General features: G+C 41.9%; 3 protein-coding genes across 5 annotated transcripts; all 3 read left to right on the top strand.

The window, feature by feature from the left end:
* The first annotated feature begins 594 nt into the window (after positions 1–594).
* On the top strand, positions 595–2847 carry ino80e (INO80 complex subunit E). 3 transcript variants are annotated; one of them, XM_054783058.1, is made up of 8 exons: positions 595–656; positions 978–1060; positions 1136–1206; positions 1276–1328; positions 1401–1482; positions 1722–1842; positions 2054–2152; positions 2622–2847. In XM_054783058.1, the coding sequence occupies exons 1-8, from the start codon at positions 629–631 to the stop codon at positions 2835–2837; spliced, it is 753 nt and encodes a 250-aa protein (XP_054639033.1). In that variant the 5' UTR covers positions 595–628; the 3' UTR covers positions 2838–2847. The 3 variants fall into 3 exon arrangements, with proteins under 3 accessions (XP_054639033.1, XP_054639035.1, XP_054639034.1); XM_054783059.1 differs by having other exon boundaries at positions 624–685; XM_054783060.1 differs by lacking the exon at positions 2054–2152.
* A 1494-nt stretch (positions 2848–4341) lies between these two features.
* LOC129185692 (uncharacterized) lies at positions 4342–7367 on the top strand. The gene is made up of 3 exons (XM_054783057.1): positions 4342–4657; positions 5633–6349; positions 6742–7367. The coding sequence occupies exons 1-3, from the start codon at positions 4349–4351 to the stop codon at positions 7276–7278; spliced, it is 1563 nt and encodes a 520-aa protein (XP_054639032.1). The 5' UTR covers positions 4342–4348; the 3' UTR covers positions 7279–7367.
* Positions 7368–8541: 1174 nt separating this feature from the next.
* On the top strand, positions 8542–22579 carry vars1 (valyl-tRNA synthetase 1). The gene is made up of 29 exons (XM_054781180.1): positions 8542–8665; positions 9612–9970; positions 10032–10175; positions 10270–10474; positions 10545–10660; positions 10755–10830; positions 11706–11806; positions 12302–12429; positions 12512–12676; positions 12747–12828; positions 12907–13026; positions 13629–13737; positions 13808–13987; positions 14808–14932; positions 15047–15150; positions 15234–15392; positions 15728–15818; positions 15930–16035; positions 17013–17083; positions 17178–17303; positions 17393–17497; positions 17796–17943; positions 18572–18699; positions 19462–19617; positions 19683–19907; positions 19979–20090; positions 21899–22074; positions 22192–22341; positions 22416–22579. Exons 2-29 carry the CDS (start codon positions 9617–9619, stop codon positions 22482–22484), a joined length of 3831 nt encoding a protein of 1276 aa, XP_054637155.1. The 5' UTR covers positions 8542–8665; positions 9612–9616; the 3' UTR covers positions 22485–22579.
* Positions 22580–22606: the final 27 nt, after the last annotated feature.

The following is a 22606-nucleotide window of genomic DNA, read 5'->3' as shown; positions in this document are numbered from 1 at the left end:
GTGCCCTCATCACCCCTTGAACACACAACACGGGGTCTAACACTACATTGAAGCAGGATTACTCACCCCTGCAAAAAGTCTCCCTCATCAATAATTCATGCTGCTGGGTCCTGCCAAGTGATTGTGCCATGTGTAGTCGACTATGAGGCAGGTATAAAAAAGACACTGTGATAACATTTAAAATATAAAGGCTACATAAGCACATGTTGCTATTATTATATAAAACAATGTGTAATATTTGCCTAATTTGAATTTGCATAATAATTAAGTGACATTTATTTTTTCATCAAATTTATGTTTATATATGATATTGACTTTTTATCATACAAACAAATTAGACACTATCAAAATATTATACAAAAAATAGACATGACACATAATTATAAAAATATTATTATATGTATATAATTTTTATTATTATAAAAAAAAGTATACATCTATAATATATGATTATTTTTTCTTGCAATTTTTTTCAAAAGGCGGATAAAAAACCGTTTTGTTTCTGAAATGGTCGTGCATACAGTATGTATCCAATATTGTGTCCATGTGGCGAAAAAGGAAGACCCGCCCACTTTGCGCAACCATGACGTATGTGACGTAATTACGCTAACGGCGTAAACATAACAACATGTCGCTAAGACAGACTCAAGGAAGAGGTAGCAAGATGTTTTGGGTTTACTTAAAAGTAATATATTGTGTTTACTTTGAATTTACGACAGCGTAGTTTTCGAAACAAACACCGAGCGCCTTTCTGCAGATTATGGGATGTATGTAGAGATTTTGGGATGTATTAGGGCAGATAGCAACAAAAGCTAACGTGTTCAGCTAGCTTAGCCTGGTTTACCATGTATTTCTCAGGCTGCTAGCGTAATGTTAATTAAATACAGTGTCTATTAAATAAGTACTAATATACCAGTTAAATCAGAAGTGTTCCCGTGTCTTGAGGTTTCGCTGTTAAATCCTGCGATGTGTTTCAGAAATGAATGGTCAACCGGACGTGGAAGTCGACTACAAGCGAAAGTACAGAAATCTCAAACGGAAGTTGAAATTTCTCGTTTATGTACGTAAGACATGCACAATTTACTTATAGGTGTTTTTGCCACTGAGTACGACTTGTAAGTTCTTCCTTTTTTAGGAACACGAATGCTTTCAAGAGGAACTAAGGAGGGCACAGAGAAAGCTCCTCAAAGTCTCCAGAGACAAAAGGTAACAATGGATGGATAGTGTTTATTTTGTTTGCTTATGTTTACTGACACATCTATTGATGTATTTCAGCTTCCTTCTGGACCGGCTGCTGCACTATGAGAGGGTAGATGAAGACTCCTCAGGTAGTCATGGCAAGCAGCGAGTTGTTGAGCAGTCTGTTACTGTGTTGTCATGATTGTTGTCTTATTGTTTAGATTCCGATGCAACCGTTTCTTCAGAAAACAGCGAGGGAGAAGTACTCAGGGAGAGGGATAGAGAACGAGAGGGAGCAAAGAAGTAAGTCGGCGAATACAAATGTTTAGGGGCACTTGTCGACCTCTTTTAATCCATTCCAGGATCACACTGTTGCCATAAAACCAATATACAGCCAACGTAACAATTTGAAGTGTCATTCAAGTGTAAAAAGAAGCTAACCCATCTAAAAAAGAAAACAGCAGAGTTAATCATTTGATGGTTTCTGAATGAAGCTCTCATGTGGTTTTGATTGTTGCTTTGTGTTTGTTTTTTTTTTTCAGGCGAAGAAGTAGCCCGGGCATGTGCCTACCGTCATCATCCTCGTCGCCTCATCTCTCCCTGCTGTCCCGTCCAGGTGTTCACCCCCTGCAGTCTTCAGGCTCAGGACCTTACCTCAACACTGTGAGTGTACACTTTTCTTTCTTATCCAGTCACCACATCCTCATATTTCTTATTTATCATTACTATAAGATGTTGTATGTGTTTATTCAATATCATTTGCTGCATTATTCATTTTTGTGTCCTTTTATTTTAATTTTTTGCATGTTTTCATGTGATCCGTTATCAATTGTGTGCATGTGTGCTCATACTGGGCGGCTTACACTGGTGGCAGATGCCCTTCCCACCAGAGTATTTGGCTCCACATGCTGAACGAGTGAAGAAAGAGAGGAAAGCAAAGGTGCCCAAAAGCAAGAAAGACACTACGGGGAAGGTGAGAGAGAAAAAAAGGGTGAAACACGATACAATACCGGAGCTTTGTTTTTCTATCATATACACCAGTGTATATACACTTCAACTCAATTGTTTAACTGCAGGGGATCCAAGATCCTTTGTATAACAGGAGCACTCTGCTGTTTTAAGGACCTACAGCAAAAATGCAACCACAGGCCGTGGTTGGGGACCAATCTGTGGGCGGGGCCGAATCGAAACAATGACCAAACAAAAAAAAATGGACAGGTTTTTGAAATAATTTTATGAATAACGACATCGAATTTTATTTAATATTAATTAATGTATTTTTTAAGCATTTATTGTATTGTGGCAATTAATATTTAATTTACTGTGCTTTGTTGTGATTCATTTTGTGTATAGCATTCATTCATCCCCTACCTTCAAGCACCATGTGTCATGAGTCTCTCCGTCTTCCCTGACACATTTTGTTCTCTCTGACCGCCTGTTAGGTTGTCACACCAATGGCAGCTAATTACCCATCGGGGCCGGCGGCGGCAACTGCTGCTTCGGCGGCCAGTGGGCCTTTCAGCTGGGTCCCTAGACAGATGCTCAGCGGGGACGCCGCAGAGGAGGAGGGAGACAGCGATGCCGACAGCGACAGAGGAGATGAAGACAGAGGCGAGGGAGACGAGGCAGAGCTAGTCATTGACATCCCTAATGAGTGAGATTGACTGACTGACTGTGTGCGTGTGTGTGTGTGTTGCATGAGGAGAGGACGGACTGGATTGGAGTGAATTTTTGAATGTGAAAATACACTGTGTGGTCAGAAGTATTGGGACATATGGCCTTGACACCTACAGCAGTGTGTTTGCAGTGATTTATGAGGTCAGAGGTCACTGATATTGAACCTGTGTACTCTGTGTAAATTTATGGTAATGGAAGGCAAAAAATTCAAATTGCAGGTTAGTTTGTAACTGGAAACTTGTTATAATTTAGTGGAAAGCCCGATGAATTAATGAAAATTCCTCTCGTGTGTCCTCCATACTTTTTGTCCAGTTCAGTTAGGGCTCCCTCTTGTGGTGTCTTTGCCGAAATGCAGCATCACTTTGGAACACCCTCACGTAGAAAAACGGCTTGTTTGCATCGTGTGGTCAACAATTTTAAGAAAGCACAATTTACACTGAGGCAACTTGATCGATCATTTCATGCATTTAATAAATATCCTGTGCATTTGTCAGTTGAAATATTAGTCTGGCAGCTTCAATTGTTTACAAACCATGTTGACGCCGGTCAACTGTACATCTCATTGTGAGTGTGAACATGTTTTTGCACCTATCAAAAATGTTTGTGTCACTATTTATTCTAGTGAAAGTGTCACAAATGTTATGCACTTTCGTGCCACACCTCCAGGATCACACCCTGCAGCTCATTCTCTACTCACTATGTTGCAGCCTGTGCGTAAATTCCTCTAAAACTGATTTCATGTTGTACTGTGCAGCCCAAAGAAGCAATCTTACATTTTGCTCGTCTTAAGTGACATGAAGGCAGTCTGACTGGATTCCACTTCTACTAACTAGTCTGAGAGGCCCTGAATACTGCAAGCTGTTTGTCTGTTTTATCTGACACGCGCACAGGGGGCCAAGGAGGTTTTGCTGTGTTTGCAACATTGTGTAAACACTGTGCTGCGGTGTCCTAACTAGTATGTTTGTAATATTCATGCAGTGTGCTCCATAAAAGGCTGTGTTTTGTCTTAAAATCTGCAGGATTACGCTTTCAGGAAGGCTATTTCTGTTAAATACGGAGCTCTGAGTGTATTTTAGGCACCTGTTTGACTTGTTAATAGTGGACACCTCCAAGAATGTGACTTACCAAAAAAATGGACGGCAAATGGGTGACTGTTGTTTGGGAATGTGGACTTTCAGGTAACCGGCAGCTTCCGGAGGGTGTGAGCTTGGTTGGTGTACTACATTAGAAGGTGTCACCATGGAGATGATAAAGAGGGAGGGGCAAAGCAAAAAAAAAAAGAAAAGAAAGGCAGAGTCAGAGGGTGGAACTGACATAGAGGGGGGTGAGGCTGTCAATGAAAGCAAGATTGAGCCTGTAGTAGTGACTTTCAACATGGTTTTGGGAGTGAGGAGCGCGTGAGGAGTACAGGAAGGAATCGTTTATTGCCCTCTCACACTGCATGGCTTTGTGAGAGAGAGTGGGCAGATTTGCTGAGCTCACCACCACCACTATGCTGACTGCTGCTGTGTGGGTCCTGGCCTTGCTAGGCCCAGTGCAAGGCTGGGGCCTGTCACCGGCAGCTGAGGACAACACAGAGGAGGCAGACTTCAGCCTCTGCAGCCACAGCTTCTACAAACAGACGCCTCCCAAAGATGGCTCCGCGGGACAGATACCGCTGCGCCCTCTGTGTCACAGATTGCCCGGCGGCCATGACTTTGCCACTCTCCACAGACCCGACTGTGACACAGCTGTCGGCTCGGCCCTGCGTCTCAGCCACGGATGGACAGAGACGTCGCGACAGGAGGGGGAGGAGCTTGTGGTAAGGCGCACTGTCACTTGGGTGATGTTTGGAGAGGCCTCACAGCCTGATACACATTTTTAAAAATCTCATGTGTTATTTCAACCACAACATTGGGTGCACATACAAAATGTGAAATGCAATGCAAGAGTTGTGTCCCAAAGTCTGCCTTTACAGAGATAGTATCAATCTTATTAAGGCTCATCTTTGATTGACACTGTCAAAATCTTTTATTGCAGGTGAAGTTTACAGTGGTGTACAGCTGCACCTCTCTAAAACAGTGCAGTTGTACAACACTCCAAACCACCTAATACATACAAACAGTAAATAAATCTATAATACATTTTTAGTATTGCTATAGTGAAACCTTCAAAGTTCAATGCTACAAAAGTAGTACCATTTGGAGCTTGACATAAAAATGTGCTTTAAAATATGTGACAAATATGCGTTAAAAGCCTTAAAAAGTCATTTTAAAAAATGAAACAAAAACCTTTCAAAGTGTTTATTTGATCTCAAAAAATGTTAACAAGAATATAGTTGAGCGTCAATTTGTGGGACAAACATTTCAAAATGCACCTTTATTGTTTTGTGATTCAGTTAAATAAAAAAAAGTCTATCCAGTCATATTTTTTCATTGTACTTTTCATAAAATGAATGTTAAAATCTCATCTCGTCTCGTTCTCATGGACCCAATCTCGTGCATCGTCACGTCTCGTGAGTTGGATGTTTCGTGACACCCCCAGTAAATACACACAGGGCAACCGCCAGTACTACATGGAAAGACAAAAACCTAATTACATAACATTAAAAACGTAATATTAACAACTATATGTGGCCAACATGCTAACCACTCGGCCACCGTGCCGCCAGATTCTTTTTATTTTATTTTACACTGGTTATGATAAAATGAAGACCTCCCTCAAATAAACAGAAACCTCTTTCATTAAATGTCATCACTACATAAGTTAATTAAACAGTTGCTGTTGTGTCACACAGGCAGTAGAAGAAAATGGAGTTTTCATTCCAGCTCTTCTCAGAGGAGGCAAGGTTGCATCTTCACCCGAAGACTCCCCCCTCCAACGCTGGGACTCAACTGTCTCCACGCTGGTCCACTCCACTATCTCACCACAATGCTTTGCTTTAAGCGGGGATCTCTACATCCTGACCGGGGCTGATGGGTGTCAGACCCTGCCGCTGTGGTCTGCCATGTGCTGCTCAGTCCCGGGAGGGAAAGGCAGCTTCAGTGTGGGGTTCATCAGTGCCACAGATGATGAAGGCCAGCGGCAAGTGAGCATGAAGGAACTGCAGGAAATGCTGGAAGTGGAGGAGCTGTTCTCTGGAGGCTGTGAAGGAGCAGATGTGGAGTCTGCAGGTGTCACAGTGAGGCTTCACACTGAAGCACAAACAGAAAACACAGAAGAGTCGACTGCAGATTCTACTGAACTACACTCCACAAGTCAAGATGTAACACTGGACGAGGGAAACTCCGAAGCAAATGAAGCAAAGGAATCCGCACACACATCAAAGAGTAGCGGTGGAGAGACCACAAATGCAGGAGAGAAGGCAGCTGTGACACATTATGATGAGGCTAGCACTGAACAGAAAGATGCAAATTCCAGCAGCATTGTGGTCTCCATCATCTCCACCATTTTGACCATCCTCAAAACTCCACTTAGGCCCGTCTTCTCCAGAATCACACAGTTTCCTGGACAGGTGAAAGAGCTAATTTGATCATTATTTGAACACTGGTCCATATTTTTCAGTCCATTTTTACTCAGATAACCTGGGCTATTTTTTTTTAATTTTTTTTATACAGTATGCATTCATATTCTCATTTAAGTCAGCAATCACACTTTTTCAAAACCCCAATTAAATTAAATTCATGTGAATTCTAGATTCCTGTTGTTATTGTTTTATGGATTTTATTTTATGATCATTTTAGTCAATTTTCCTGACCCACCCAAGAGAACCTGACATTGTGGTTTTATTTATTTTATTATTTAAATATCTAATTGTACTTAGTGTTGTAGCATATTTCTGGCTAATTTGATGTCCTGGAGTCAGCTGAATGGCTAAAGTGCTGTTTTTGTTCTTTCATTATCCAGGTGACTTATGTTCTTCAGGAAGACCTTGGAGTTCTCTCAGCCCTCCCAGGTGATACTGTCTCCCTCTTCTACCTCCTGACCTCTGACCTGTTGTCTTGGATGCGCTGGGCTGCGGAAATGCTATTTGGTATTGGCGAGAGGTGCGTCTACGGCATCTACCACTGCACCTCCTCCATGCTGGGGGAGCTCCTCAACTGCTGCTACACCGGGGTCACAGGCATGGGCACGCTGGCTGGCGACACACTGGGGATCTTTGGCGACGCACTGGATAACACCTGGTGGGTGACCAGGCTTTTCGGAGGGCGCCTGCTGGAGCGGAGTGGGGGCTATGTAGGAACAGTGACGATGGAGATGGGAGATCAGGCTGCGTCTGTGGGTGGGGGGCTGGGAAAGCTGGCATGGAGAAGTGGGAGTGGGGTGTTCAGTGTGTTCAGCGTGGGGGGCAGCATCATCTTCGGAGTGGTGAATGTGGTGTTTGGTGCGGTCGCAGAGGGCTTTGGACAGGAGACAGCAACAGTCCACACTGATGTTGTCTGAGTAGAAACTAACATTTTTAAATGGATTAACAATGAATAAGAATATATATTTTATTCAATTTACTATTAAAAATCATTGTTAAACATTTACACATGTTTGTTTTTTTGCTGATTACCTCTCTTGTGTCATTAAGGGAAGAAGGATTCAATGATTTTGGTTGTTCTGTTGTTGTTTTAATAAGGATGATCACACATTTTGGAAATATTAAACTGTAGCTTTGACATGCATTACACACTACTGCAGACGCAGGCTACTGAAGAATTTAGATTTTTAAAAATTACAGTGTGCATGAAGAAGATAACGGCTGTATGATAATCATGATGATGACGATTGGATGAATGTTTGAATAAAATTATGGCTTAAATGGCAAACCACACTTTAAATATGACACATCTTGTCCAGTTTGTTTTGTGTGGCGTACCTTAACCTTGTTTTCAGTCTTTAAAAGTTTAATTTTTAATTTTATTTAAGTTCTTTGCATAATAGTTCAATTTCCTTGCCTATTTAATTAACATTACAGATGTGCTGTTCTTTTGTCCAACAAAAATAATGTATATCCACTTTTAAAATCTCTTAATTAAAATTAGCATTATAAATGTATTATAGAATATATATCATGTAATGTAGCAATAGTATACTAATACAGTATAAAAGGCACAAAATAAAGTTCTAAACAAAGTAATGATACTACAGTGAATGTAGTGTGTTGCACAAACGGGAACTTCAGTGAGAACATAAAACCTATTTTACTATAACTAAACATTTCGTTTAAAAAAAAGTTGGGAGAGCCTTAAATTCCTACCCCCCTCCATATATAATTACAGAGTAAATATATCAGTATGTTAGATGGAAAGGGTGCTTTAAATAAATATATATTGATTTTATTTTGATAAAATGTATCAAAATTGTACTATCTATATAGCCATCCATCCATTTTCTATGCCACTTCTCATTAGGGTCGCGGGGTATGCTGGAGCCTATCTCAGCTGACTTCAGGCGACAGGCGGGGTACACCTGGACTGGTCGCCAGCCAATCGCAGGGCACATATAGACAAACAACCATTCACACTCACATTCATACCTATGGACAATTTAGAGTCGCCAATTTTATATAAAGTATAATAATAATAAATAAAAATATCTAATAATAAAACAACATCAATTAATTTGATCATACGTTTATGTATGTGTAAAAAAATGGGTAAAATGGTAAATGGTAAAATGGGTTATGTATTTTTTTATACTTCCGTTATAGACCGGAAGCGACTATTCAAAACCGGAAGCATTGTCTCATTGCATCAGGCAGCGCTGCGTGCTCATGCGGCGTCGTTCTTTACCTCTTATGCTTTGCCTCCTGGCTGACGTCTTTTTCGTGTTTCGTTCAAAGGTAAAAGCAACACAGGGACACTTTTAAACGCCGTTAGATCGAGGGTCGACTTTAAAAGAATGTCAGCTCGCGTCTGACTTTTTACCCAAAGCTAACTTTAGCATCGGCTTTAGTCAGCTTTTGACAGGTGGCAGCAATCAAGCTCGCTTATGTCTGTACAGTGTAACATTTGCCTCTGGTGTCAGTTGCATTGCATGGTAACAAAGGAAGGACTTTGGCAGTCTGTTTAAAGGCCACAATGGATACATTTTATTTCCTGACTGTGGCTAAGATTGAAGGAGGTCCATTGTACATTGAGAGAGTTTTTAATCATGATACTTTACACCACAACAGATGGTATGAAATTAAGCAATGAAGATGTGACTGAAGTGTAGACTTTAAATTTGACACTTCTTGTGTCATTTATAGCTTAAAGATACCTGCTCAACACATAAAAATTCACTTAATCTCAAAATTTAGCTAGAGTAGAAATTATTTTAGGCTAAACTGTACATGAATTATCAGTAAAAAAACACATGTTTTACACTCTTTCTCATGCAATGGATGACAAGCAGTGTCCAAACATTTGGTTGGTACTGTACAATTAGTGCTTTACCAAGAAAATGTGTCTGCGATGTGCCAAATAATAAATTTGTGACTTTATGCATATACTTAACTGAAAAGATTATTTGGGGCGCTGACTGAAGTGTGAGCGCAAACCAGACCACACTAAAGAGATCGCCAAGTATCTTGATAGAATTTTTGATCCGTACCAAAAGTATGAACACACCCATAAAGGATCTTTGACTGGTGGTAACAGTGTTTTTGTTGTACTTTGCTTCATTCATGACTGTGAGCCATTTTTGGGAAGTCCTAGCTTGATGTCAAGCCCGAACAGTTGAATACCCTTGGTCTATTTACATCCATGAAGGCATGATTCTTTATGGAAACATGTTTGTTTCTACAGTAGCGATGGCCACTTTGTATGCGTCCCCTCACCCTGACGACTTCAGGAGTCTTCTGGCTCTCCTAGTTGCTGAGCTGTCCCCATCCTCTTGCATCAAGACCATCGCAGAGGATCCTCCCGCCTGCCTCAATGCTCGCTCTAGACCCACTCTGGTGCTGAGCTCAGGTGAAGGGGACACGGTGGTGAGTGGGGCCAATGCCGTGGCCTGGTACCTGGCTCACCAGGGTAAGAGGGCTGGCATGGATGCCAAGCAGCAGAGTCAGGTGTGGCAGTGGCTCAGCTTTGCAGACAACGAGCTTATTCCTGTGTCATGCGCTGTTGTCTTCCCGCTCATGGGCATGATGGGGATGGATAAGAAGGTAAGGGAATCTTCTAGCCTGCTGTGTTTTTCTGAGGTTATTGATGTGTCATGCCTGTCAGCTCCAGCAAAGTTCCCGTGCAGAGTTGTTGCGTGTCCTGAAAGTTCTTGATAAGATGCTGGAACCAAGAACATACCTTGTGGGGGAGAGCATTACCCTGGCTGATATGGCTGTAGCTACAGCTCTTCTTCTACCCTTCAAATACGTATGGATCTCATCTCATCTCATCTCATCCCATCCATGCTTGCTGCTTTCATTGAATTTTGTTGCAGCGCGTATGTTTTTGTTTATATTTCCAGGTGTTGGAGCCATCAGACAGGAAGGTCTTGCCCAACCTTACCAGATGGTTCACAACCTGCATCAACCAGCCACACTCCCTGAAGGTCCTGGGCAAGGTCACACTGTGTGAGAAGATGGTGCCAGTGACAGTCAAGGCAAACGCTGATCCCAAAGACAGCCCTCCAGCTCTTTCTGCTTCTGACCCTGCTAGAGATGCACCTAATGGTCCGCACATAGTCTTGCTTTGTTTTTGTTATTGTTTTGGGCAGCATTTAGATTCCCTTCCCTCTTTCAGGCCCGACAAAGACAGAAGCCCAGTTGAAGAAGGAGGCAAAGAAGAGAGAAAAGCTGGAGAAGTTTCAACAGAAGAAGGAAATGGAGGCCAAGAAGAAGACACAGCCAGCCGCGGAGGTAGCTTAGTCTTAGTTGTCAAACTACAGCTTTTAGATAATTAGTGATGTATTCTGCTTTTTACCACCACCTTTTTTTTCTTTTCTTTTTTAAGAAAAAGACCAAACCTGAGAAGAAGGAGTTGGGCGTAATAACATACAACATTCCTACTCCCAGTGGGGAGAAAAAAGGTAACAGTGTTTAATAGAACACCTTTAATGTACTTTAAGTACACTTAACTGGCCACAACATCATGTACACCTGCATTCAATTCAATCTGCACTTAGGCTGCCTTCACACTTGTGGTTTGGTACTCTGGTCTGGACCAAAAATATTTAAAAAAGGTACTTGGTGGGTAGGTTGATTTGGTTCACACAGATATTTTTCTCATGGGACCAACCACCGCACAGTAAAGAACATATGTATAAAGTAAACACTTGATTAGCTTTTGTGACATAACTCAGATATTACAAACCAAAATGCCATCTTCTGGTTTGAGTACTATATATTTATTTTTTTATATACTAGAAAGCTTCTAAAATATACTTTTAAAGAGCACTGTTGTCATACACGGAGAGTGAGAGCGCGGGGCAGAGAGACCTCCAATTACATATTTGTCATTTCTGTATTCTTTTTGTTGTCATTTTAACACTGGTCTGTGTTCTGTTTACATTTGAGCTGAAGTGACCTGAAATTAGATGCGAAAATTGACTTGAAAGTGGACCAAGACGGTCTCAATCCACTTGTTTGGAGCACAACAGTTGACGTGTAAACGCTCCCTTAAACGTATATATTGATTAATATAGTTTGTAAAATATTTCAACATTTTATTCATATTAAAACATACACTTTCTTATATGCTCATCAGCCGTAACATCAGGTACACCTGCCCAACCTAATGAGATCCAATGCAAGAGTACAAGTGTATTTCTTGGTGATATAGTCATACATTCGCCCCCCAGTGGAGAGGAAGAGCATTGTGCCATATGTCACAAACAATGTCAATACATACCACTCCCCATGTAGCCTCAAGTGAATATATCAACCTGTTTTTTTCTGTTGTCAGATGTCATCAGTGTGCTCCCTGACTCGTACAGCCCACAGTATGTGGAGGCTGCCTGGTATCCGTGGTGGGAGAAGCAGGGATTTTTCAAGCCTGAATATGGGGTACTGATGTCCATTTCGCTCTTGACTGCCATATTTCTTTGAAAAGTGGTCTCCATTGTAATAAACATGGTGTCTCAGTTAATCGCCAGGTGCAAATAGACTGTAATTACATTGGTTCGTATCAGCTATTTGTTCACACAAGTACATTTGAGAGGTAACAGATGGGCACATTTGTACTTAGTTGCAAATCAAAACACCAGCACCTATTGATGATAAAAAAAACAAAGATAAATGAATAGATCAATAAATACAGGAGTAAAAAACAAACTAATTTTGTAATGTATAAATACAGGATATATTTTAAGCAATAGCTTATTAATTAATGATTAATTATTAAATATACTGTATTGCTTGATGTTGTTGAACGTTGCATTCATGCTTCTGTTGAAATGAATAATTGGTCATTTGTCAGTTGTTTTTTTTCACATTTCTTGTATTAACACTTCACATATTTTTACATTTTCTACTGTTTTCTTTTTTTGTTGTATTCTGCAGAGGAAAAGCATTAGTGATCCAAACCCCAATGGCATCTTCATGATTTGTATCCCGCCACCCAATGTGACCGGATCACTTCACTTGGGTCACGCGCTCACAAACGCCATCCAGGATTGTCTGACCAGATGGTAACTATATGGTTACGGGCTGGAATTCACAACGCTTGATGTTTTCTATTGTGATGTTAATACACTTCTTGTGTGTATCTAGGCACAGGATGCGAGGAGAGACCACCTTGTGGAACCCTGGCTGCGATCACGCCGGCATCGCCACCCAGGTGGTGGTGGAGAAGAAGCTCATGAGGGACAGGGGCATGAGCCGCCACGACCTGGGCAGGGACAATTTCATTCAGGAAGTGTGGAAATGGAAGAATGAGTGAGTGGAGAATGGTAGAGATAAGATGTGTACATGGAGAAACCTTTATTTATTTCCACTGCCTTTTCAGAAAGGGAGACCGCATCTACCACCAGCTGAAGAAGCTGGGCTCCTCTCTGGACTGGGACCGGGCATGCTTCACAATGGACCCTGTAAGTCTCAGCAGTCTGATTTCACCAGAGCTTCAAAAAAAATCATCCTCAGCCTTCCGTTTTTATCAACTTTTCCAGAAACTATCCTATGCGGTGCAAGAAGCTTTTATCCGCATGCACGACGAGGGGGTGATTTACAGGAGCAACAGGCTGGTCAACTGGTCCTGCTCTCTCAACTCTGCCATCTCTGACATTGAGGCAAGTGGTAAATTATGTCAGGTTCATATTTAGAGGAGTGCACTTCCTTAGGGAGAAAAGGTATCTAACTTTTTTTTTTTTTTTTTTTTTTTTTTTTAAGCCAATTGCAACAATCCATAAAGGACTACTACTGGTATACCACCAAACTGCCTTGGAATAACACAAATTAAACTGCAAAAAGTAAATAAACACTTTGATGCATCAATTGCACATGGTGTGTGACATTTTCACAATTCTCCTGTATATACGGTAACAAACATAAGACAAATTCACAGTGCTAATGATTCATTAGCTGACATTCGAAGCATTAGGGCACATTTTATTTGATAAGCTGTATGAAACCAGTCAGTACCTGCTATATTAATGCCGTTGCCAATTATCACTTCAATCACTTGTGCACAGTGATTTGCGCAAAGTGGAAGCCTACCAGCTCTTTTTTCACACACAAAGCTGTCATCAGAGGTATTACCGCATGTCTTATCGGTTAGTAATATACTGCATTTTATGCATTTTTAAATTAGCCGGTCTGCTCTTTTTTTTCCCCCCAGTGATAGGTGCAAGTGTCTGCTGTCTTTGTGTTAAATGCGCTCCTTGCTTATCAGGTGGACAAAAAAGAGCTGACAGGCAGAACATTGCTACCTGTCCCTGGCTACAAAGATAAAGTGGAGTTTGGTGTGCTGGTTTCCTTCGCCTACAAGGTGGACGGCTCAGGTACGCGAGCACAACATGCTGCCGAATTGATGAGTTTGTTCTCACGAGTACTTTGTTTTCTCCTTGTTAGACGAGGAGGTGATCGTGGCGACCACTCGTATTGAGACCATGCTGGGGGACACAGCTGTGGCCGTTCATCCCGAAGACTTGAGATATCAGCATTTGAAGGGGAAAATGGTGCTGCACCCCTTCTGTGACCGCAAGATGCCTGTTGTTTTTCACGAATTTGTGGACATGAGCTTTGGGACAGGTAGGAGCAGGCAGTGATTCCTCCCTTGGGAAAACACACTTAGAGAAATGTATCATAGTATACTGCCATACATGGACAATTATTATTCATACGCAAGTAGGTGAGTTATGACTTTTTAGGCATTTTAGCCAGAACATAATTAGAAGGCATTAAAGTCTTTATTTTTTATTTTTGAATGGCTATGTTCTAGCTGGAAAAATCACAATACCTCAAACATCTATTTTCTATTTATATTCTTATTGTTTTTTGACACTTATTGTGTCATTTATAGCTTAAAGATACCTGCTCAACACATAAAAATTCACTTAATCTCAAAATTTAGCTAGAGTAGAAATTATTTTAGGCTAAACTGTACATGAATTATCAGTAAAAAAAAAAACATTTTTTTACACACTTTCTCATGCAATGGATGACAAGCAGTGTCCAAACATTTGGTTGGTACTGTACAATTAGTGCTTTGCCAAGAAAATGTGTCTGCGATGTGCCAAATAATATTTTAGTCACTTTTGACTTGGCCACTATTTACCTAAAAAAAAATGGATGTGATATTATTCCACGCCGGGCATGTAGATGGCAGTAATGTACATTTCAAACTGGGTACCAACAGCCATACTCTGCAGTTCTATCTGCTGGATCTGGTGGGACACTTCCCCACATGACCCCATGGCCATGATTGGCATCTTTTTTATTCAGATCTTCACCAAAATGTAATAGCTGTAATACACTGGGACTTTTTGGGTTATCCTGAAAATGACTAAGCCTTTCTTCATCATGTCTTCTTTTAATGATCTCATCTCCCTTTGTGTTCTTTTCCATTCAGGTGCTGTCAAAATCACCCCAGCTCACGACCACAACGATTACGAGGTTGGAGTGAGACACAGTCTGCCCTTCGTGAATATCTTGGACGAGAACGGCTCGCTCATTAACGTACCCCCTCCCTTCCTGGTACGGTAGCATGTCATTAATGTCTGTCCTCCACCACCTGCAATGTGGCCATTCCCACTGTGACACTTAAAAGTGGCACTTTTTACGTCCTTTTCCCCTCCTGACTCTCCCAAGGGTATGAAACGTTTCGAGGCCAGGAAAGTCGTTCTTGAGGCGCTCAAGGAGAGGGGCCTTTTCAGGGAGATCAAAGACAACCCCATGGTGGTGCCGGTCTGCAGGTGAGCCTCGAGGTGAAGCCGAGCTCGGCTTCTTTGTGCTCTCATCATATATTGTTAACACCCTGCTGTGTGTTTGTGTGTAGTCGTTCAAAGGACATAGTGGAGCCCCTGTTAAAGCCACAGTGGTACGTCAGCTGTGCAGACATGGGCAAGCAGGCCGCAGACGCTGTCAGGGACGGACGCCTCAAAATCACCCCCGAGCATCACCTCAAGACCTGGTTCAATTGGATGGACAATATAAGGCACGTACTGTTATTTCCTCTGATGTGAGGTCACGTTTTTCATTTAGTTTGTAACAGTACTTGACACCTCAATGTGGCCCAACATCTTTCATTGATTTAACAACAGTTTTATTTCAACCAATCTTTTTGTCTTTTGGAACCATACACAACCCTGTATTATGTTGTATGTATGGTGGTCTGCGTCCGTGCATGTCTCAGACATAAACAACATAAACAACGGCAGCAAATCACCAAGGCTGAAGCTTAAGCTATGATTAGCGTTTTTAGTTTTAAAGACTCCTCTTGCTCACCGTGTTGATTCATCAACTTGAACGTCTCCCCCCTCTTCTTCTCAGGGACTGGTGCATCTCCCGGCAGCTGTGGTGGGGTCACCGCATCCCTGCATACTTCATCACCATCAACGATCCCTCCGTGAAACCAGGAGAGGTAAAATAAGCAATCTCGATGTAATTTGCAGCAGCATCATTATTCTCATTATATTTATGTATGTCTCCTTCATGTTGTATTTGCTGTTCATGGATTCACCCCGTCCTCCAGGACGTGGACGGTCATTATTGGGTGAGTGGTAGGTCAGAGGACGACGCCAGGGAGAAGGCGGCAAAGCGCTTCAATGTGACTCCTGACAAGGTTAAACTCAGACAAGGTAATTGTAATGCAGCCTGTTCCAGAGTTAGACTGTCTCCATCATATGACCTGTACCTAATGTTTAAACTGCATGGCTCTGAGGGGTCTTTTTAGACTAGGAAGTCCAGGAAAACTCCAAAATGTGAATTTCTCTTGGAGATCAATGAAGTGTCTAAATAAATCTAAAACCCTCATCAGGGTTCCTTACAGAACCACTAAATGGCCTCAAATGGCAGTTTTCTTGCAAGTTTGGCTATTTGGTCGGAACCTGTGGCAAAATCGGCTTTTTTTTTTTTCAACCAGAAAATGCAGGAAAACCTCTCAAACCTTCATTAGGTCTCATGCCAGGACTCAAAAATAGCCTTAAATGGCACTTTGCTAAGGGGTTGATTTTTGGCGGCTTTGTCAGGACCTGTCACAACATCGCATTTTTTCCCCTCCGGTTATTGCAACAATGCTCTGTAGACCAGGAAGTCTGGGAAAACCTCCCGAAACCTTATTAGGTCTCCCGGCAGAATGTGGCCAAAGCAACATTTAAACATTCTTAACTGTCATACTTGTGTAATAATAAGTTAACTGCTGTTTTTAGTCAAACTTAGAAACAGTAAAAATCACAAATGTGTCGCCCAACATGGCAGTTTTAACATTCTTACTTGTCCCTCAGTGTAAGAAGTTAAATGCAGTAAATGACAAAACTACCTATGTTGGGAGTCTTCCCGCTTACTTCACGTAACTTCCTGTGTAGATTCTTTTCTTGGCAACCCTTGTTATGTGATTGGTCCTTTTTTGTTGCTCAAAAGCCAAAGAAAAAGGAAAGCACAAGTTAGATGCTTGTTGAACGTCGGTCTTGTGAGGTCTCATGAGTACAAAGCTTTAGAGGTATCATTTTCTTCATAATCTTGTTGAGCAACCTTAAAGGCATTTGACTTTTCAAGGTTCCAGTGTAAGGTTTAAATCCCCCATCATATTTTTTCACTATTTTTATTTGTGTTGTAGATGAAGATGTTCTGGACACCTGGTTCTCATCTGGAATTTTCCCCTTCTCCATCTTTGGGTGGCCTAATGAGGTACACACAAAAACAAGCGTAAAGGTCACCTAGATCTTGTCATGCATGGAAAATGCCACACTACATTTGCACATTTCATTTCCTCTTTTCAAAGACCCAGGACCTGAGTGTGTTCTACCCCGGCACCTTGCTGGAGACGGGTCACGACATCCTGTTCTTTTGGGTGGCTCGCATGGTGATGATGGGTCTCAAACTGACCGGCAAACTGCCCTTTAAAGAGGTGAGATCAGTCACGGCGACACGACACCACAGTGGTGGACTCTTGTTAGGTATAATTAGGCACAACACCCGTGATTTCATTGTTGCCAGGTTTATCTGCACGCTGTGGTGAGGGATGCCCACGGAAGGAAGATGAGCAAATCTTTGGGCAACGTCATTGACCCTCTTGATGTCATTACTGGAATATCCCTGGAGGTAAAGCCTAATGGCTCCTTGATGCATCCTCTACATACACACTTTTCTGCTCACATGCTCATTGCTCTCCTGAGGACCATGCTCTTATGTAAGCTATATTCTGCAGCCAACAATCTTTTATTGAAGCCATCCATTATGAATTTATCTAGCTGCAAGCACACACTGACAGCGCAGGCCACCAGAGGGCACCGAAGCGCCAGTTGTGGTGTGCCCGAATGAGACACTAAAGCCTATATGGAGTTGTTATTGTTGTGTTTATCAGTGGCAATTACACTGCCTCATTCCTTATTCCCTCCAGGGTCTGCATGCACAGCTGACGAGTAGCAACTTGGATCCACTGGAGGTGGAGCGAGCGAAGCAGGGCCAGAAGTCGGACTATCCGAATGGCATCCCAGAATGTGGCACAGATGCTCTACGATTTGCTCTGTGCGCCTACACGAGCCAGGGTGAACTCATTATCCATATGGTGCTTCCTTTGTCTGCAACACAAAATCACTTGAAATTCCCAATGTAGCTTTATTTTTCTATTTTAGCTTTTGATCATTGATGCTACCCACATTTTTTCATCTTCAAACTTGGGACATATAGTAGGTTCATGTCTGCTCAGTAGATGAACCTTTGCTGGCGTCCGACCTTATTTGTCAGTGTAAGCCCTGAGGTCAAAGTTGACTAGTTGCAAGGTAAATATGGTGTCCCTCGTTTATTGCAGTTAATTGGTTCCAGACCCGACCATAAGTGAAGTAGGCTTCATTATTAATACATTTTTGGTAGCTAGAGCATAGAAAACCTTTTTATGACCTCCTAAATATGGTTTTTACCATTATTGCAGCCCTCTAGACATGAAACAACACCCCTTTACACCTGTATTACCCAATATAATAGACATAATAATCGAAAATAAGCCATATTAGACATTAATAAGAGACATACACGGCATAAACAGCGTACTTCCTGGTGGCTATTGTCTCATCAATGTATGTGTTTCAGAAACCTGAATATGGATCTTAACCCGAATATTGACTGCATGTAAACTGTGTGACTGTCCTTAGTGTGTCCTTGCGTGTCTTTCTTCAGGCAGGGACATCAACCTGGATGTCAATCGCATCCTGGGCTACCGTCACTTCTGCAACAAGCTGTGGAACGCCGTCAAGTTTGCCATGAAGACCCTGGGGGCCAACTTTGTTCCCTTGGAGAAAGCCCAGGTGAGAGACGGGAACATCCACTAAATAGGCAAACGACTGTGTGAAGATGCAAGATGATTTTGGAGTGCCTGTCTTTGTTTCGGAGCGTAGGTCAAGGTTGAAAAGAGTCTTTCACCAAAGTCACACAGTGTTTGAAGCATAGAATTGTCCACAATGTCTTAAGATGAAGAATTAAGATTAACTAGCCAGAGGTCTAGTCCAATGTTGTTATACTAGTAGTTTAGTAGTGTGTTTATATAAATATACAGTTATCTCAATTCATTTGTCCTTATAGTGTAGGGGTGTTCAAAGTTTTTCCAACACGGGTGTCATAATAAAATGAAAGGAAGCTTGGGTGGCCACTTTGAGCCATCTTGTACATGAAAGATACTAAAAGCATTTCAATGTAAGTCAATAATAATACTCATCTGACTAAATCACCTTAGCTGTGTTGTAGCTAACTGAGTGTAATCTAATCTCATTAATAATTAATTTGTTTTATTTTAACAATAAGCAGCAGGCCAGTAAAAATCGAGCCAAAAATGGCCCCTGGACTTGCCTGATTTAGTGCTGTAAAGTCTTCAAAGTGGTGTGCACACCATCATAGGATGATTTTCATTTGTATTGTACAGTTATTTATTTCTCAAGGGATTAATTTTTTTAAAAAAATCATTTATAATTGTTTTATCCATTTTAGAATCTTTTCTTTTTGAATATATTTTTTTTCCCTGGTTGTGTCCCTTATAGAGCTCTGTTTGTGTTCCTTTATGTTCTTGCTGTTAGTTGTGTGGAGAGGAGAGTGTCATCGACAAATGGATTCTGTCCAGGCTGAGCGCCGCCGTTGCTCTCTGTGATGGTGGCTTTAAGGCCTACGACTTCCCCGCCATCACCACGGCCATCTACAACTTCTGGCTGTACGAGCTGTGTGACGTCTACCTGGTAAGACACTTCACCTGGACTCATTCATGGACAGCATTGCTTCATTGTGCAGCTTGTGGTTCCAGGAGAGTGTGAAGCCTGTGTTCAGCAGAACAGAAGATGACGCCAGCAGCCACAAACAGGCTCTGGTGTGCAGACAAACCCTCTACACTTGCTTGGAGGTCGGCCTGCGTCTCCTCTCCCCCATCATGCCCTTTGTCACAGAGGAGCTCTACCAGAGGTTACCACGGCGACGGCCTCAGCATGACGCCCCCAGCATCTGTGTGACGTCCTACCCCAGCACTGAGGAGGTGACGCTGTAGCGTAACATTTAGGAGCTTCTACATGAGCCACAATTTGATTTAGTGTGTTTTTTTTGTAGTTCTGCTGGAACAACGATGAGGTGGACCGCAACATGGACTTTGTGATGAGCGTGGTCAAGACCATCCGCTCTCTGAGGGCCGACTACAACCTGACCAAGACACGAGCTGACTGTACGTTTACACGCTCATATAGCTGCGTTTTTGAGACGGGTTCCTAAAAACAGCAGAGTGCTTTGTCATATAGAGGATCTTTGGCAAGCCATGTTGTAGGTCCTTACAAACGTTAGAATGCTTCCCTTTTAAAGAATCTTGTTTTACCATTTGCAGTAAGTCCCTTTTTAAAAATGGCTGTGTTTTACTAGTGTTTATGAATTAGGTCCATTTTAAAACAGAAAAATGCTCATGTAGAGGATAGTTTGTTTTTTTTAAGTTCCCAAAAACAGCCAGGGTGCTCCTGTCAAAGTTTACCTTCCTCCAGCATTTTTTGGAGTAGATTTGTAAAAATGGCAAAGGGCTTGTGTCCTTAGGAACACCAGAGATGGAGATGATAGAGAGCAAGCGTGCTCACTTTTCCAGCCTGCGAGCTCGGGCTGGGGGACATGGACCAAAACTCATGTCCTGATATTTTTTCCACAAAGTGGGATTAGAAAAGAAAAAAAAAAGCAGCTAAAATAATAGTCCATTCTTTTTGTGAAATGTACAAAAACTAAAATATAATCATCAGTCGTCTTCATAACAAACCTTTAGGTATGCTCAACCCCTCAGCTAATACCAATAGCACAAATCAACAACATGTGAAATAAAATGACCAGTTTAAGAGGAATTTCGTAAATGTCAGCAGGAACTCAAAAATACTTTACTTTGATCTGTATTACTTTTTTCAGAAAGCAGAACCTCGTAAGAGACAAAAACGTGAATAAAAGCACCTTAATTACGCTTAGAACTACAAATAAACTTCATTCTTAGTTTAATTTAAAATCGGCCATCCCTTCATCAAAATAAATTATTTTTATCACGGCTGGCGCCTCTCAAAGTGTAGACAGCGTAAGTTACGACTTGTTTAATTATCACACGGTAAGTAACCGAGTCCGAATGAGGCTCGAGTGTAATGAGTAGTCTTTTAATGAGGATTAAGAAACATTTTCGTTAAAGATCCCGCTCTGTAAAACAGGACGAGATCCACTCCGGTGACATCGCGCCTCGATGCGTGGATCTCCGCTGCAATGGGCAGCGGGAGCTTTTCCCTCACTTTTATGTTCCCAAATACCAGAAACTTTCCAAAGAACAAATCAGTTCAATATGGCAATAGAGATCATGACACATAATTCCTCAATAGTTGTGTATATAACCTGAGCGGTATGTCGGCAGTTAAAATAGCTACGTCGTATTCATTATACACACAGTTCATGTGTTCCGTCCAGTTAGCTAACTGCAAATGCTAGCATTTGCTATCAAACATTCCAGATGTACAAGACAATGTAGCCAAAGCCAAGGCAACACATTAAGAAGGTTTCTGCACATTTTCCAATTATTCATGAAATAATAGTTTAACAGGCGGAAATGTACAAACCCCGCATTTCTATCGTGGAGTTCAGGACTCGGAGCAAAGCCATCAAACAATTGACTTTTTTTCTACATAACTACCCGTTAGAAATGAACGGATAACTTTTGTTACAGATATAGGCATCTTACCGCCGAGCTAGTTTATCCGTCATCAGAATAATAAAGATGAACATCGCATTTCTTTGTGTAGCTTTCGACGTCTGCTCACCACTTTCTTTGCCGCGGGAGCGCCAGCAAATCACGAGGGGAGCTTACATCTACGTCGTGACATTTATGCTATCGACCGACACTACCTTCGCGGTCTACCGGGAGCTCGCGATCGATGGAATGGGCGCCCCTGATATAAAAAATATATATATTGAGGCTCTGTGACTAGTGTTTTGAGAGGCCAAATATGACGCGCTTCTCTCTTACAGGCTACCTCCAGTGTGTGGACTCCTCCACAGTGTCGCTGGTGCACAACTACAAGCTTCAGATCCAGACTTTGTCCTACTCTCAGGCCGTCATCCCGCTCTCTGCTGAGGAGTTAGTACCAGAAGGCTGCGCTGTGGCCATCGCCTCCGACAGGTGTACTGTCAACCTCATGCTCAAGGTGAGGGACCTAAACTGCACCAAACTAAAAGTTTGGATAGAAGCAATCTTGTGTGTGTGACTGACACATTGTCCTATTTAAGCCAAAAGCCTCTATTCCTCCTCCTCCTCCTCTCAGGGTCTGATTGACGTGGAGAAGGAGGTGTCCAAGCTCATGTGCAAGCAAGGTGAGCTGGAGAAGCAGATGGAGAAGCTGCAAGAAAAGATGGCAAAGAGCGACTACAAGGAGAAAGTGCCATTGAAAGTGCAGGAGCAGGATGCTGACAAGGTAAAGATCACGTTGTTACTTGGTCGGTCCTCTCAGCTGTTAGCTAAACAAGCCCTTGTTTTGTACCTCAACAGTTGCGACAGAGTCACACTGAACTGGAGAAAGTGAAAGAAGCCATGGCCAACTTCGAAAAGATGATCTAACACCTCATAATCACGATTTAAAGTATTTTTATTTGCCCATCAAGTTGATGGTTGGTGTCAAACAAATTTGATAAAAATCATGTGATGGATGGAAAGTCTGGGCTTTTTTTTCATTTAACTTA

This window comes from Dunckerocampus dactyliophorus, chromosome 7 (genome assembly GCF_027744805.1).
Source record: "Dunckerocampus dactyliophorus isolate RoL2022-P2 chromosome 7, RoL_Ddac_1.1, whole genome shotgun sequence".
NCBI lineage: Eukaryota > Metazoa > Chordata > Actinopteri > Syngnathiformes > Syngnathidae > Dunckerocampus > Dunckerocampus dactyliophorus.
The sequence above is the reverse complement of the archived record's forward strand: the minus strand, read 5'-3'. Positions and strand labels throughout refer to the sequence as shown.

Excerpts from the sequence above, each read along its gene's own strand:
- LOC129185692 (XM_054783057.1), top strand. The coding sequence starts at position 4,349 with ATGCTGACTGCTGCTGTGTGGGTCCTGGCCTTGCTAGGCCCAGTGCAA. Across the intron at positions 4,658-5,632 it reads AGGAGGGGGAGGAGCTTGTG|GCAGTAGAAGAAAATGGAGT; the intron begins GTAAGGCGCACT and ends TGTGTCACACAG. Across the intron at positions 6,350-6,741 it reads TCACACAGTTTCCTGGACAG|GTGACTTATGTTCTTCAGGA; the intron begins GTGAAAGAGCTA and ends TTCATTATCCAG.
- vars1 (XM_054781180.1), top strand. The coding sequence starts at position 9,617 with ATGGCCACTTTGTATGCGTCCCCTCACCCTGACGACTTCAGGAGTCTT. Across the intron at positions 15,819-15,929 it reads CCTCCGTGAAACCAGGAGAG|GACGTGGACGGTCATTATTG; the intron begins GTAAAATAAGCA and ends CCCGTCCTCCAG. Across the intron at positions 22,075-22,191 it reads CTGTCAACCTCATGCTCAAG|GGTCTGATTGACGTGGAGAA; the intron begins GTGAGGGACCTA and ends TCCTCCTCTCAG.
- ino80e (XM_054783058.1), top strand. The coding sequence starts at position 629 with ATGTCGCTAAGACAGACTCAAGGAAGAG. Across the intron at positions 1,061-1,135 it reads AGTTGAAATTTCTCGTTTAT|GAACACGAATGCTTTCAAGA; the intron begins GTACGTAAGACA and ends TTCCTTTTTTAG. Across the intron at positions 1,207-1,275 it reads AAAGTCTCCAGAGACAAAAG|CTTCCTTCTGGACCGGCTGC; the intron begins GTAACAATGGAT and ends GATGTATTTCAG.